Source organism: Xenopus laevis, chromosome 6L (genome assembly GCF_017654675.1).
Source record: "Xenopus laevis strain J_2021 chromosome 6L, Xenopus_laevis_v10.1, whole genome shotgun sequence".
Classification (NCBI taxonomy): Eukaryota; Metazoa; Chordata; class Amphibia; order Anura; family Pipidae; genus Xenopus; species Xenopus laevis.
In genome coordinates this window covers 98001963-98015892 of record NC_054381.1, presented here as the reverse complement: position 1 = coordinate 98015892, position 13930 = coordinate 98001963, and the positions used below count along the sequence as shown (strand labels likewise).

The following is a 13930-nucleotide window of genomic DNA, read 5'->3' as shown; positions in this document are numbered from 1 at the left end:
GGAACCTCCGTGTTTAGTGAAGCCGAATCCAAACCCATAATGTCACGTGAATTAAATGTACAGCAATAGGGACACATGTTTGTTCACAGATGTTGTTTTTCATAAATCTGAATATGTAAATTAGAGTTGAGTTCCTACAGTGCTGTGGGTCCCTAGTTGAAGTTATACTTACAGTTTTGCTGTGTCTGTTTTTTTTGTGGTTTACTGGTAGGTTTGCATGAAATGTACTGTGAGTTATTGATAAATCATGTATTGATTAACAGGTTACAGCAAGCAATGTCAGGAACAAAAGGGAGAGCCAAGAAGAAATCCAGCTCATATGAACAGTGCTCCGACAACCAACCTGTTCGGTCATCTGGCAGACAGGTATTAAATGTAGCTTTATGTATGTTGGCCCTGGTTTTATATTATTGCTCACAGTTGTGGGGCATACTGGTGCCACTGGACTAAATCCTTAAACCTACCCTTTCTACTCAATACCTCACTGTTACCCACAATCTGTGCATGTTGTCAAAGTTACAGTAACTTACAGGGTAGCTGGGATGGGGGTGTGGAGAAGAGAAGTCTCTACCAAGACAATGTGTTAAAACCACCATATTCCATTAAAAAACTAGAATGTAGACTCCTAGTTAAAGTTATGCTTACACTTTTACTGTGTAGGTGACACTCAGCACTTTAAAGGAAAACTATACCCCTCAAACAATGTAAGTCTCTATAAAAATATATTGCATAAAACAGCTCATATGTAAAACCCTGGTTCATGTAAATAAACCATTTTCATAATAATATACTTTTCTAGTAGTATGTGCCATTAGGTAATCATAAATAGAAAATCGCCATTTTAAAAAATGGTGCACACAAACAAACCAAACAAACTATACTTGTTAGGTTACATGAACCAATTAACAGCCGGGTTCTGTATTTTGCTTCCACACTTCTTCCTGTTAGAGTTGTAGTATTTCTGGTCAGGTGATTTCTGAGGTAGCACATAGACCATCATGAAATGGTGGTTCAAGGCAAAAGATGTAAAAGTGCAATATTTACTAAAATATATATTGCAGTTTGATTCTTTAATATGTCACTAAATTTGATATAAACTATTTGTTGCTTAAGTATTAATTTTGGGGGTATAGTTTTTCTTTAAATGTTAGGATTACAGCCAATCCCATCATTGTGGTTTGGAAGTCACACACTAAGTAGACCTAACAGGGAACTGCAGTATATATTTTCCTGGGTGTGGGCACAGCCGTGATGAGCTACCCTCCTTATAATGTGCTTCTGGGGAATGAACATTATGAAAGACCCATCACAGGTAAACATTCTATGGTCCGATTGATTTTTTTTTTAAAAAAAGCATTGAAATTTGACATTTTGAAGGAATTGTTTTTATATTTCATTTAGTTGAAGAAGAAAGCTAATGAAAGCTTGGAGGAAGATGAAGATTACTCAGAAAAAAAATACAGAAAGTGTGAAAAAGCAGGCTGTACTGCGACGTGCCCAGTTTGTTTTGCCAGTGCAGCAGAAAGGTGGGTTTACTACTTACTAAAACAAGCACAATAGAGGAAGTTTTTTTTAGTTAGGCTTTCTAAACACCAGAGCAGTAGTTTCCAGCCCATTTTTATGCACATTGCCATAAAGGACAAGGAAAGGTTAATTCAGTGTGGGCTCCCCCTTGAGCCAAGAAGCTAATTTGTCCTGAGCTAGTTCTCCATTTCTATTAAAAAAGCACACCAGCCTGTGTTACTTGTTGGGGAGAACTGTATTGTATTTTTCCTCTTTCTCAGAGAGGTCTTGCATGGGCTTCACCACTAAGTATCACAAGCAGTGTTTTGACTCATGGAGTATGCCTAACAAATTGGTTCCCCCGGTGGGTTTTCTAATGGTTGCTGCAACCAAAAATAGATAAATGCTTAGAATATAAACTATGGTAAGAATTTGTCTTAATACTATAGTTTCAGAAAAATGCCTATAATCTGCTTTGCAGACTTATACAGACAAAAGTCAGCTACTTCCATCATTACAGGGGACATATAGCATATATTTTCATAATGCGCTAAATCTTAAGATGTGATGCAAAATATAATAAAATAATGTAAATTAGAAGGAATCGTTTTCTTTACCTTTTGAGTCAAATATTTGTTTTGGTTTAAAAACGGTGCGCAACTTGCTTTTGCAAAGTTTCTGGTTCAGGAGTCTGTGGTACATAGCTTAAGTGCTGCTGGCACCTTGTCCATCCGTAGCAGAGCACATCAGCTGAAGGAGGACTGGGCATACAGATGTGGGCTGCACTGCTCATGACTTTCGTCCTTCACTACAGACCGTTCCATCCCACCCTGCATTCATTGCAAAGATCAGATCAGCCTTCCTTTCTTGTACCTCTTCTGCCTGCTCTGCTAGTCCTCCCCTGCCTGCTCTGCTAGACCTCCCTCTGCCTGCTCTGCTAGACCTCCCTCTGCCTGCTCTGCTAGACCTCCCTCTGCCTGCTCTGCTAGACCTCCCCTGCGTGCTCTGCTAGACCTCCCTCTGCCTGCTCTGCTAGACCTCCCTTTGCCTGCTCTGCTAGACCTACCTCTGCCTGCTCTGCTAGTCCTCCCTCTGCCTGCCCTGCTAGTCCTCCCTCTGCCTGACCTGCTAGACCTCCCTCTGCCTGACCTGCTAGACCTCCCTCTGCCTGCTCTGTTAGACCTCCCTCTGCCTGCTCTGTTAGACCTCTCTCTGCCTGCTCTGCTAGTCCTCCCTCTGCCTGCTCTGCTAGTCCTCCCTCTGCCTGCTCTGCTAGTCCTCCCTCTGCCTGCTCTGCTAGTCCTCCCTCTGCCTGCTCTGCTAGTCCTCCCTCTGCCTGCTCTGCTAGTCCTCCCTCTGCCTCCCTCTGCCTGCTCTGCTAGTCCTCCCTCTGCCTGCTCTGCTAGTCCTCCCTCTGCCTGCTCTGCTAGTCCGCCCTCTGCCTGCTCTGCTAGTCCTCCCTCTGCCTGCTCTGCTAGTCCGCCCTCTGCCTGCTCTGCTAGTCCGCCCTCTGCCTGCTCTGCTAGTCCGCCCTCTGCCTGCTCTGCTAGTCCGCCCTCTGCCTGCTCTGCTAGTCCGCCCTCTGCCTGCTCTGCTAGTCCGCCCTCTGCCTGCTCTGCTAGTCCGCCCTCTGCCTGCTCTGCTAGTCCGCCCTCTGCCTGCTCTGCTAGTCCGCCCTCTGCCTGCTCTGCTAGTCCGCCCTCTGCCTGCTCTGCTAGTCCGCCCTCTGCCTGCTCTGCTAGTCCGCCCTCTGCCTGCTCTGCTAGTCCGCCCTCTGCCTGCTCTGCTAGTCCGCCCTCTGCCTGCTCTGCTAGTCCGCCCTCTGCCTGCTCTGCTAGTCCGCCCTCTGCCTGCTCTGCTAGCCCGCCCTCTGCCTGCTCTGCTAGCCCGCCCTCTGCCTGCTCTGCTAGCCCGCCCTCTGCCTGCTCTGCTAGTCCGCCTCCCTCTGCCTGCTCTGCTAGCCCTCCCTCTGCCTGCTCTGCTAGCCCTCCCTCTGCCTGCTCTGCTAGCCCTCCCTCTGCCTGCTCTGCTAGCCCGCCCTCTGCCTGCTCTGCTAGCCCGCCCTCTGCCTGCTCTGCTAGCCCGCCCTCTGCCTGCTCTGCTAGCCCGCCCTCTGCCTGCTCTGCTAGCCCGCCCTCTGCCTGCTCTGCTAGCCCGCCCTCTGCCTGCTCTGCTAGCCCGCCCTCTGCCTGCTCTGCTAGCCCGCCCTCTGCCTGCTCTGCTAGCCCGCCCTCTGCCTGCTCTGCTATGGCTGAAAAAAAGAAAAACAAACCATCCATAAATAAAAAGTAATCTAATCTAGTAGTTTCTTTTCTGAGAGTGATTTACAAACAATTTGTAGAAGGTCTATACAACTAATGAGGAGTTTTATACATTATAAATGCTATAATCATATTCTACACATTATTACATTTTTTTTAGGTTTTCCTATATAACTACACAACTATTATTAAATGTTATCCATTTCCAGAATAACAGCTCTTGACTATTTCTATCCATTTCTTTGCAGCTCCCTGCACCTGATGAAATGCATAAGTTAAACACAGCTGTGTTAAAGTGCAGAAAATATTTACATACATTTTCTTGAATCTCTCCATAATTTTCAAGCCTTTTTTTCTTCTTTTTTTTGAGTAGAAAAAGCACAATTATCCACAAGCTGAAATTCAAAATATTGTCTGCCTATTGATTTCAGTGGCAACTTGTTAGATCTGACATGATTAAGCTTTTGATTGTTTTGCGATCTTGTTATCACAAATCTTGAAGTGTATCAGAATTTCTGCTTTTTTTCTAGGTCTCTTGCTACATTTTTTTATTTGGTGTAATTTACCAAATTTTCTCCGTTTACATTTTTTTCAGATGTGCTAAAAACGGGTACACATCAAGATGGTATCATCTTTCTTGTGGTGAGCATTTCTGCAATGAATGCTTTGACCATTATTACAGAAGGTGGGTGTCTGTCTTTTTCCTTTCTTTAACTGGAGATTGGCAGGTTTTACATTAAATTTGAAAATATGTAACCCTGCCAACCCCACAGCTGTTGGTACAAAAAGGTCTGCTAAAATCAAAAACTGTTTTCCTTCATAAGTTTATGATCTACCCCTATCAATTAAGGGTGATCAAACTAGCAGCAACTGCTACAGAAATGGGAACTGCTGGGATCTCTTTAGTCTATTTTTACTGTTTGTAATTTTTGGTCATCCTATCATTTATATAAGCTAAATCAAATATTTTGTACGACATAAATAGTTAGAGAGACCAACTTAGGACCAATAATTGAAGTTTGGGTAGACTTAAAAAGATGAATGACCCTTTCAGGATTTGGTTTGAGATACAGCCAAGTCCCAGCACTTTTTGAAGGTTTTGTGTTTTGTCATGTGATTTTAAAGTACTCGTGCAATAGAAAGTTTCTGATTAAGTACATTTCTTGTGTTTTGTTTAAATTCATTTCAGTAGGGTCACATCTTGTGCCTAGGATCCAGTACTTGCAAAATTAAAAAATGATGCACTTGGTGCATTCCTGGTTAAATATGCACTTGTTGTTACCTATGCATGTAGAACTAACTGTTTAAGGAGATAGCATTTCTTCATAATATAAGTCAGGCATAAGTCAGGCTAATAGTTGTGACCAGTGAACTGCCCATGTGCATATCTGACTTGAAACCTATAGTGCATAAATCAAATATAGGTGGCAATAAATGAGTAAGCTTTTAAAATAGAGTCCTGTAATATTAATCTGGATTAAAGTGGTTGCCATGGGTTTAACTGCTTGTATGATTCTCTGACCTTTAGTCACAAAGATGGATATGATATTTACACATCATGGAAGCGAATTTGGACAAGTAATGGGAAAAGTGAACCCAGCCCTAAAGCTTATATGGCAGACCAGCAACTTCCATATTGGGTAAAAGCCTCACATTTTTGTAATTTTTTTTGCTAACCCTTGTTTGAATGTCTAATAGAATAAAATACTTTTTCTGAATATTTGTAGGTCCAGTGCACTAGACTGGAATGTGGAAAATGGCGACAGCTAACAAAGGAAATTCAGTTAACAACACAAATCGCAAAAACATATAGATGTGGGATGAAGATGAATAACTCTGTCAAGGTAACGGCATTTTGGGAAGCAACCACTCTATGAAGTGTATTATTATTATTAACATGTATTTATATAGCGCCAACATTGCGTAGCACAGTAAAGTAAATGTGATTGTACAACTAAATCACATGAATTATATACATAGAACATATGGAGTTACATACATCACAGTCAATACCAGTACAAAAGGTGAGGAAGGCCCTATGCATAGGCATACACTCTAAAGGGAAGGGAGTACACAAGGTTTGGGAGTGGGCAAGATCGAATTAAGTGGGTGGTGTTGTGTTTGGTTGTCAAGCAGAGTGAGGGTAGGCTTCTCGAAAGAAGTGCGTTTTAAGAGATTTCTTGAAAGACGAAAGGTTGGGAGAGAGTTCCAGAGGAGGGGTGCAGCCCTTGCAAAGTCTTGAATGCGAGCATGTGAGGAGGTAATGAGAGAAGAGTTGAGTACAGGTCCGGACTGAGAATTAAAATAGGCCCTGGCATTTCAGATACACAAAGGTCCAGGCAGCCCACACAGATGTCCAAACAGCCCCCACAAACCCACTAAATACTGACTTTCTATGGCACCTTATAGCAGCCCCTCTGGCATTTGCCAGAACCCAGATTGCCAGTCCGGGCCTGGTTGAGTAGCAGATCAGTAGAGGAGCGTAGTAAGTGGTTGGGTGAGTATATAGAGATGAGTTCAGAGATGTAGGGTGGGGCAGAGTTAAGAAGTGCTTTGAAAGTCAGTGTCATTAATTTGAATTTGATTCTGAAAGGTAACGGAAGCCAGTGCAGGGATTGACAGAATGGCGAGGCAGAGGAGGAGCGGTTGCTGAGGTGTATGAGCCTCGCAGCAGTGTTCATTATGGACTGGAGGGGTGACAGTCTCTGGAGGGGAAGGCCAATTAAAAGAGAGTTACAGTAGTCTAGACGTGATATGACGAGAGAGTGAATAAGAATTTTGGCAGCATCTTGGGTGATAAATGATCGTATTTTGGATATGTTCCTTAGGTGGAAGTGTAGGCTAAAGGTGGCCGCATGCAGATGTCTGTGGTTCAATCTGCTTCAATGAATTGTACAGTTTGATCTAATAAAAACATAGGAGCTAAAATGCACAAATGCAGTTGCCTATAGCAATCCGCATTGGTCAGAAAATGACAGCAATAATTTGATTTGTTGCCATGAGCGTCACGGATGTGAAGTGAAACCTTCCTTAAGGAAGCTCTGGGATTCATAAAGTATTGAAAATGAACTAGTTCCATAACTTGTTATTAAAGGGGCAGTTCACCTTTAAAGGAGAACTAAACCCCAAAAATCAATGAGGCTAAAAATGCCGTATTTTATATACTGAACTCATTGCACCAGCCTAAAGTTTCAGCTTGTCAATAGCAGCAATGATCCAGGACTTCACACTTGTAACAGGGTTCACCATCTTAGAAAGTGTCTGCAACACTCATATGCTCAGTGGGCTCTGAGAAACTAAGCTTAGGGGTCGTCACCAATTATCAAGAAGAAAATTAAGTTGATCTATAATGTAAGCTGATGCTACAGGGCTGTTTATTAAATTCAGATACTAGTTGCACTGGTATCTGTATTAATTACTAATCAGCCTTATATTGTGACATTTATATTCTATGGGGCAGATTTACTAATGGTTGAAGTGAATTAGAGGGAATTTTCGAAGTAAAAAAATTCGAAATTCAAAGTAATTTCTTTTCAAATGGTCTTCATTTTTTTTCTTTTTATATCGTTTTTGAATTATTTGCCTTCTTCTGACTCTTTCCAGCTTTCAAATGGGGGGGTCACTGACCCATATAAAAAACAAATGCTAGCCATAGACGTACAGATTTTATTCTTTGTGACAAGGGCTCGTTCGGTTCAGTCTAATGATATACCATTAACCATTCAGATTACAATAAGTAGGAAAACGAACGATGTTCTGGCCATTTGACAGACCGCAATCATATGAAAGTTATGTCCAACAAATCGTAGTGACAGTCGCCCATTGATATTTTCAGATGGGCAATACATGCAGAAATCTTATCAGTAGCTAATATAAGTCTTTTAACCTGTTTGAATGGACTGAATGACAGATCGCCATGGTACAAAAAATGTAGAGACAATACACACACAATCCGATAATCCTACAAATCTTTGTGTCGTACAACTGTATCTTAGCGTATGGCCATCTTAAGTCTGCAAATGTGTTGTTACTGCTACTCTTTAGTACTTAATTTTTATTTAGGCATCTCCTATTCATATTCCAGTCCCTCATTCAAATCAATGTGTGGTTGCTAGGGTAATTTGCTCCCTAGCAACCAATTGCAATTTATCTCAGAATATCACTATCAACATCATACTAAAAGTTATCTCAAAGGTGAACAACACCTTTAACATAAGTGGAAGGTAATTTTTCCCTGCCTTGGTAAATCTTGAGCAAGATACAATGAAGGCAGTTTAGCCCTGAACAGTTCTCTTTAGCTGGTCATACATAAAAATATACACTTGTTAACCAAGGGCACCAACCAAGGATCTTTGCATGATCTGGACATCAGAGTGGGGGGCTAAATTGGCTAAATAGTAGCTGCAATATGAAGACCCGTCTGAGGAGCAACCTGCTGTGAAAATGTAGCTGTGAAAGTACTTTCTCTTTAAATCTGCTCAGCATGCATAAAAAGGGTAAAATTAAATTTTTTGGGTGCATTTCATTTTTTATAATGAAATAGTAATCACCTGGAATTTGAGACGTCTGTAAATGAAACATATTGGGCCATAATACAATAGTTGTAACATTAAATATTTAGAAAATATATTGACAGTCTTATGTCTTTTTCTGGTCTTTGCTGCAAACTGATTTTTCCTTTTTAATACTGTGCTTTCAGGCTGACGGGTCAGATCAGTGCTCCATGCCAGAAGACTTGGTGAGTTAAAAGGATATTTGTGACTGATGGCTGCAATCACCTAAAACTATAACTTGGCTTTTTTGTGATTTTTAGTTTTCTTCCATGGATGATGTGAGATAACACAATTATGCATTTGTTTATCTCTCGGAAATTCTATAAAATATTACTTTATATCAGCAGCTGTTTGCCTGGATTTGTGGCCCTCCACTTTATACTTTGCATACCTTATATCATCAAAAATTGTACACGCACTCCTTCAGCCAACCGGTGAGGATAAAATCGAAGCTTAATTCCAAGGACGTCCTAAGGACGTGTAACTTTTAACAGAATGGAATAAAGCTTCGATTTTATCCTCACCGGTTGGCCACTGGATTGTGTGTACAATTTTTGATGCTATACTTCGCTTAAGCTACGGGTTCGGGTCACGGCACCCAGGCCATTTGCCGGATTTGGTGAGTGCGATTGTTGCTGACTTCAATGTATTTAAAGTTCAATTGATCAACTCCAAGTGTCGGACCTGAGGTTTTTACACCCAGGTCAACTCTCCAATTTGGTGAGCTACAGTTCAATGTTTTGTTTCGGCACTATAGATTTTTGAGCAGTGTTGCGCTTTTGAATAAATTTAAGGGAAGTTACAGGGATTAGAGCCGGCAAAATTTATTTTTATACCTTATATCATGCCTTAGATCAGAGGTCCTCAACATCTTTTACCCGTGAGCCACACTCAAATGTAAAAAGATTTGGGGAGAAACACAAGCATGAAAAATGTTCTTGGGGGGGCAAGTAAAGGATGTGATTGGCTATTTGGTAGCCCTATGTGGACTGGCAGCCTACAGGAAACTTCGTTTCGCCATAAACCTGGTTTTTATGCAACTCAAACTTGCCTCCATGCCAGGAATAAGCACCTGATTTGAGGCCACTAGTAGCAAGATTCTTAGATCATATAATCCGAAACACTGACACTAAAATTACAAAGAACCAGTGACATTTCCGGATTTCATGTTTTTCATTGTTTAATCATAACTTTTTGTCACACCTGTTACAAATTGGCATGCAAAGTTTTAAGCTCTAATTGCTTTGCCTAGCTAGTTTGCGTTCTGTGCTTCTTAAAAAAAAAAATACAGATCGTTACTGAATTTGTGTTTGGTACAAAATTTGTGCCTAGCAACATTTAGCCTAGTCTGGTTCACAATTGTTGCCAAGACATTACATAAATATTGTTTTATGGAAGCAGTGCCTGCAAAATCATAATACCAATAACATTGTTCATGAAGATTTTGTTCGCTGTATGTGATCTGTTATCCAGAAAGCTCCAGAAGGCCATCTCCCATAGGGGTAAATTTATCAAAGAGTGAAGTTCCGCCACTAGAGTGAAATTCCGCAGCTCTCAATTAATTTCTATGGGATTTTGAAAGGCGTATTTATCAATGGGTGAAAGTTCACCCTTTGATAAATACGCCTATAAAAATCCCAGAGAAATAAATGGAGAGTGGCGGAATTTCACTATTAACTTCACTCTTTGAAAAATATACCCCCTAGACTCCATTTTAATAAAATAAATCAAATATGATTTCCTTTTCTCTGTAATACTAAACCAGTAGTTTGTACTTGATCCCAACTAAGATATAATTTTTCCTTATTGGAGGCAAAACAATCCTAGTGGGTTTGATTAACATTTAAATGTTTTTGTAGTAGATTTGGGGTTTGGAAAACCACAGGTCCCAAGCATTTTGGAAAACATATCACATGCCTGTATCCACTTTCCAGCTAAATGTACAATAATATATGTTTTTGCTTTTACCGGCAGAGAGTTTCTGAAGTGTCTACTCAGTCATGGTATTCCATGCTCATTCTACCTCCATTATTGAAGGACAGTCCTTCTGCTGCTTTGTTGGCTGCCTACTACCCAGACTGTGTAGGCATGAGTCCATCCTGCACCAGCACTAATCGTTTACATCGTGAAGACCATTCAGGGAAATTTGAGCAATCCAGAGCTGCTTCTGGCAATGCTGCAGGTAAGAACTATATTATTTTTGCAAGGAAAAATGTTACCATAATACCATAATTGCAGTTTACTTTAAAGTTTAAATTTTTTAAATTTTTATGTCTTTCTAATGCAGCTCTAGAAGCAGGTGTCACCAACTCTGTAAATTGTTCTTAACTGAAAATAAGTCAATACAGTTTTTATCTTAGGCCCTGCTGAGCAGAATCCCTGAGTTTCAATTACGGCAGCTGTTAAAATTGATACAGTGGTTACTAACATACCACAAATGCTACGGAGAAATGTATTGGATAACGTAGCAAATTGTAACAGTTCAGAATCTGCACCTGGAATACTGTACTGTTAGACTGGCACTCCAGAGACAGAAACGTTAAACTTTTAACTTAAATTTTAAAGACATTGTGGTTAACCATCTGAAAACAACTGTACTGAAAAAAAGTGTTTTAGAAGGTGAACAACCTATTTAAATCTAACTACATACAGGAACAAAGGTTCAGCCAATTTTGCAAAGTGCCAGTTTTTTTCCGCTGTGCAGAAATTTTAATGGTGTAAGCTTGTTTCAGTTAGGTGATCTTAGGAGTTCATTAAGTAGATACAGTTCATTTTATTTATTTAAATGCATTTTTCTAGTTTTCCCAACTTCAACTGGGTTAGTGACAATGTGCTTAGGTTAAGCACAGGCTGTGGTACAGGTATGGGATCTGTTAGCCATAAAGCTCTGAATTACGGAAATGCTGTCTCCCATAGACTCCATTTTATGCAAATAATCCCAAATTTTCAAAATGATTGCCTTTTTCTCTGTTGATCCCAACTGAGCTATAATTAATCCGTATTGGAATAAAACAATCCTATTTAGTTTATTTGATGATCTGTTATCCAGAAAATCCCAGGTCCCAAGCATTCTGGATAACAGGTCCCATACCTGTACCAATTTTCCCAGCTCTTGGTAGTGGAAAATAAATGTAATTGAATCTTAGTTTAAAGTGGAGCCTCCTATGGAAGAGTTCTCTCAAATCTTTTTTATTTTGTTTGTTTTTAGCTTCCGGTATTAACCCATACTTCCAGCCTTTTTACCAGCCCAATGAATGCGGGAAAGCTCTTTGTGTCAGGCCAGATGTAATGGAATTGGATGAGCTCTATGAGTTTCCAGAGTATTCCAGAGATCCAACCATGTATTTGGCTTTAAGGAACCTAATACTGGCCCTATGGCACATCAATTGCAAGGTAAGAAATCATTTTTACCCACACAGCTGTAAACCGGTGGAAATTGCCTTATTGCTGCTATTTCTTGGTCATTTATGTCCAATATCATTGTAAACTTCCTAAAATGTGTGGTTGTTTTTGACAGTGTCACGGTAGTCTGCTTTCTAATCAAACGTATCCCAATTTTTACATTTTTAAACATAGTCCATGCTATAAGTAGATGGCTGTTTTTTAGAGAATCAAACAAATGAGGTGAAAAAACTTCTGCAAACTTTATCATGTCAAGTACCTTATTTCTTTGACTGTTCCTTTGTGACTCCATATGACATATATATCATTTTCAGGATGGTGAAGTAAAGAAAACTGGGCTAAAGGCTATGCAGAGGTGCTACCTGTCTCCTGCTGCTCACTCTTTCTTGACTGCAGTGGTTGTCATTTTAAGATACCAATCTGTAACGTGTCCTAAGATTACTGCTGGTGTACTCATGTACACATACAGTTTGAACAAGCACATAGGAAGTCATATGAGGTTCAATGTTGATAAATGCAAGGTTATGCACTTTGGCAAAAATAATATAAATGCAAGTTATACACTAAATGGCAATGTGTTGGGAGTTTCCTTAAATGAAAAGGATCTAGGGGTCTTTGTAGATAACACGTTGTCTAATTCTGGGCAGTGTCATTCTGTGGCTACTAAAGCAAATAAAGTTCTGTCTTGCATAAAAAAGGGCATTAACTCAAGGGATGAAAACATAATTATGCCTCTTTATAGGTCCCTGGTAAGGCCTCATCTGGAGTATGCAGTGCAGTTTTGGACTCCAGTCCTTAAGAGGGATATAAATGAGCTGGAGAGAGTGCAGAGACGTGCAACTAAATTGGTTAGAGGGACGGAAGACTTAAATTATGAGGGGAGACTGTCAAGGTTGGGGTTGTTTTCTCTGGAAAAAAGGCGCTTGTGAGGGGACATGATTACACTTTACAAGTACATTAGAGGACATTATAGACAAATAGCAGGGGACCTTTTTACCCATAAAGTGGATCACCGTACCAGAGGCCACCCCTTTAGACTAGAAGAAAAGAACTTTCATTTGAAGCAACATAGGGGGTTCTTCACAGTCAGGACAGTGAGGTTGTGGAATGCACTGCCGGGTGATGTTGTGATGGCTGATTCAGTTAATGCCTTTAAGAATGGCTTGGATGATTTTTTGGACAGACATAATATCAAAGGCTATTGTGATACTAAACTCTATAGTTAGTATAGGTATGGGTATATAGAATTTAAAAGTAGGGAGGGGTATGTGTATGGATGCTGGGTTTTCATTTGGAGGGGTTGAACTTGATGGACTTTGTCTTTTTTCAACCCAATTTAACTATGTAACTATGTAACTAGTGACAGTCTTTTTTTTGGTTCAAGTGGAGCTTCAAATGCTGTTTTGAGACACCAGACCTCTCAGAATAGTGATTTTCTTATTACAGATCCTTCTCTTGGCATCTTCCTTTAGCTTTTAAGAGACATCCACTCGATTGTTACTGCCTCATATGTTGTTTGACACTTAAAGATCTAAATCCAATGTGGGTAATGCCCTACTGGCAGATATGTTTGAAACTTGAAATTCAAGAGGAGGCAACGGATGGCAGAGCTTTTTGGCTTAGTGTGAGAAGGAAATAAAAACTCCAAACAGATAATTGTCCTGAAATAGGAATCAGTCTAGACATCTTTATATCTATTTAATCAGTTACACAGAGAGAGAATACATTTCTAAGGTTGGAGATCTGATCATAAGGCTGGGCTAAATGCACTACCATTAATGGTCAGAAAGGCTGAAAGTTGCTTAAAGAATAGCTGCAGCATCCAATGAGGATTTTAATGTGTTAGCATATTTCTAAATGATCCTGAATGCACTCCACATTGTGTGAAGCCTGCATAAACAAAGTGCATCTAGTGGCATTGTAAAGAGCACTGATAGAAATGCTGAAATGGAGATGGCTTTCACTGGGTCAAATCCCTTGTATTCCATTCAGGAATCTCTCATTAAAATGAGAACTGAGGGGAATAGTTTTTTTTTCGAAGGACAAATTAAGGGATGCAGCTACTAACTGCATTTCCCTACAACAGCCCAGCAAAGGGGTATTGGACAGGCAACAGCAGTTCTTGGGAAAGAATGGTTGATTAAAGGTATCCATAACAGACTGATGTTTTAACAGCATTGTCCTGTCCCTATATGTCAAAGTTCTGTACCT

General features: G+C 40.3%; 1 protein-coding gene across 4 annotated transcripts in view; it reads left to right on the top strand.

The window, feature by feature from the left end:
* Nucleotides 1-13930, top strand: part of kdm1b.L (lysine (K)-specific demethylase 1B L homeolog) — a 29360-nt gene that overhangs the window by 1606 nt on the left and 13824 nt on the right. For all 4 annotated transcript variants that reach the window (XM_018267810.2, XM_018267808.2, XM_041566305.1 and 1 more), the window contains exons 2-9: nucleotides 264-366; nucleotides 1402-1526; nucleotides 4360-4449; nucleotides 5293-5404; nucleotides 5492-5608; nucleotides 8464-8502; nucleotides 10292-10499; nucleotides 11526-11710. In XM_018267810.2, the coding sequence (XP_018123299.1) occupies nucleotides 277-366; nucleotides 1402-1526; nucleotides 4360-4449; nucleotides 5293-5404; nucleotides 5492-5608; nucleotides 8464-8502; nucleotides 10292-10499; nucleotides 11526-11710 (966 nt within the window). In that variant the 5' untranslated portion in view covers nucleotides 264-276. The remainder of the gene's footprint in view (nucleotides 1-263; nucleotides 367-1401; nucleotides 1527-4359; nucleotides 4450-5292; nucleotides 5405-5491; nucleotides 5609-8463; nucleotides 8503-10291; nucleotides 10500-11525; nucleotides 11711-13930) is intronic.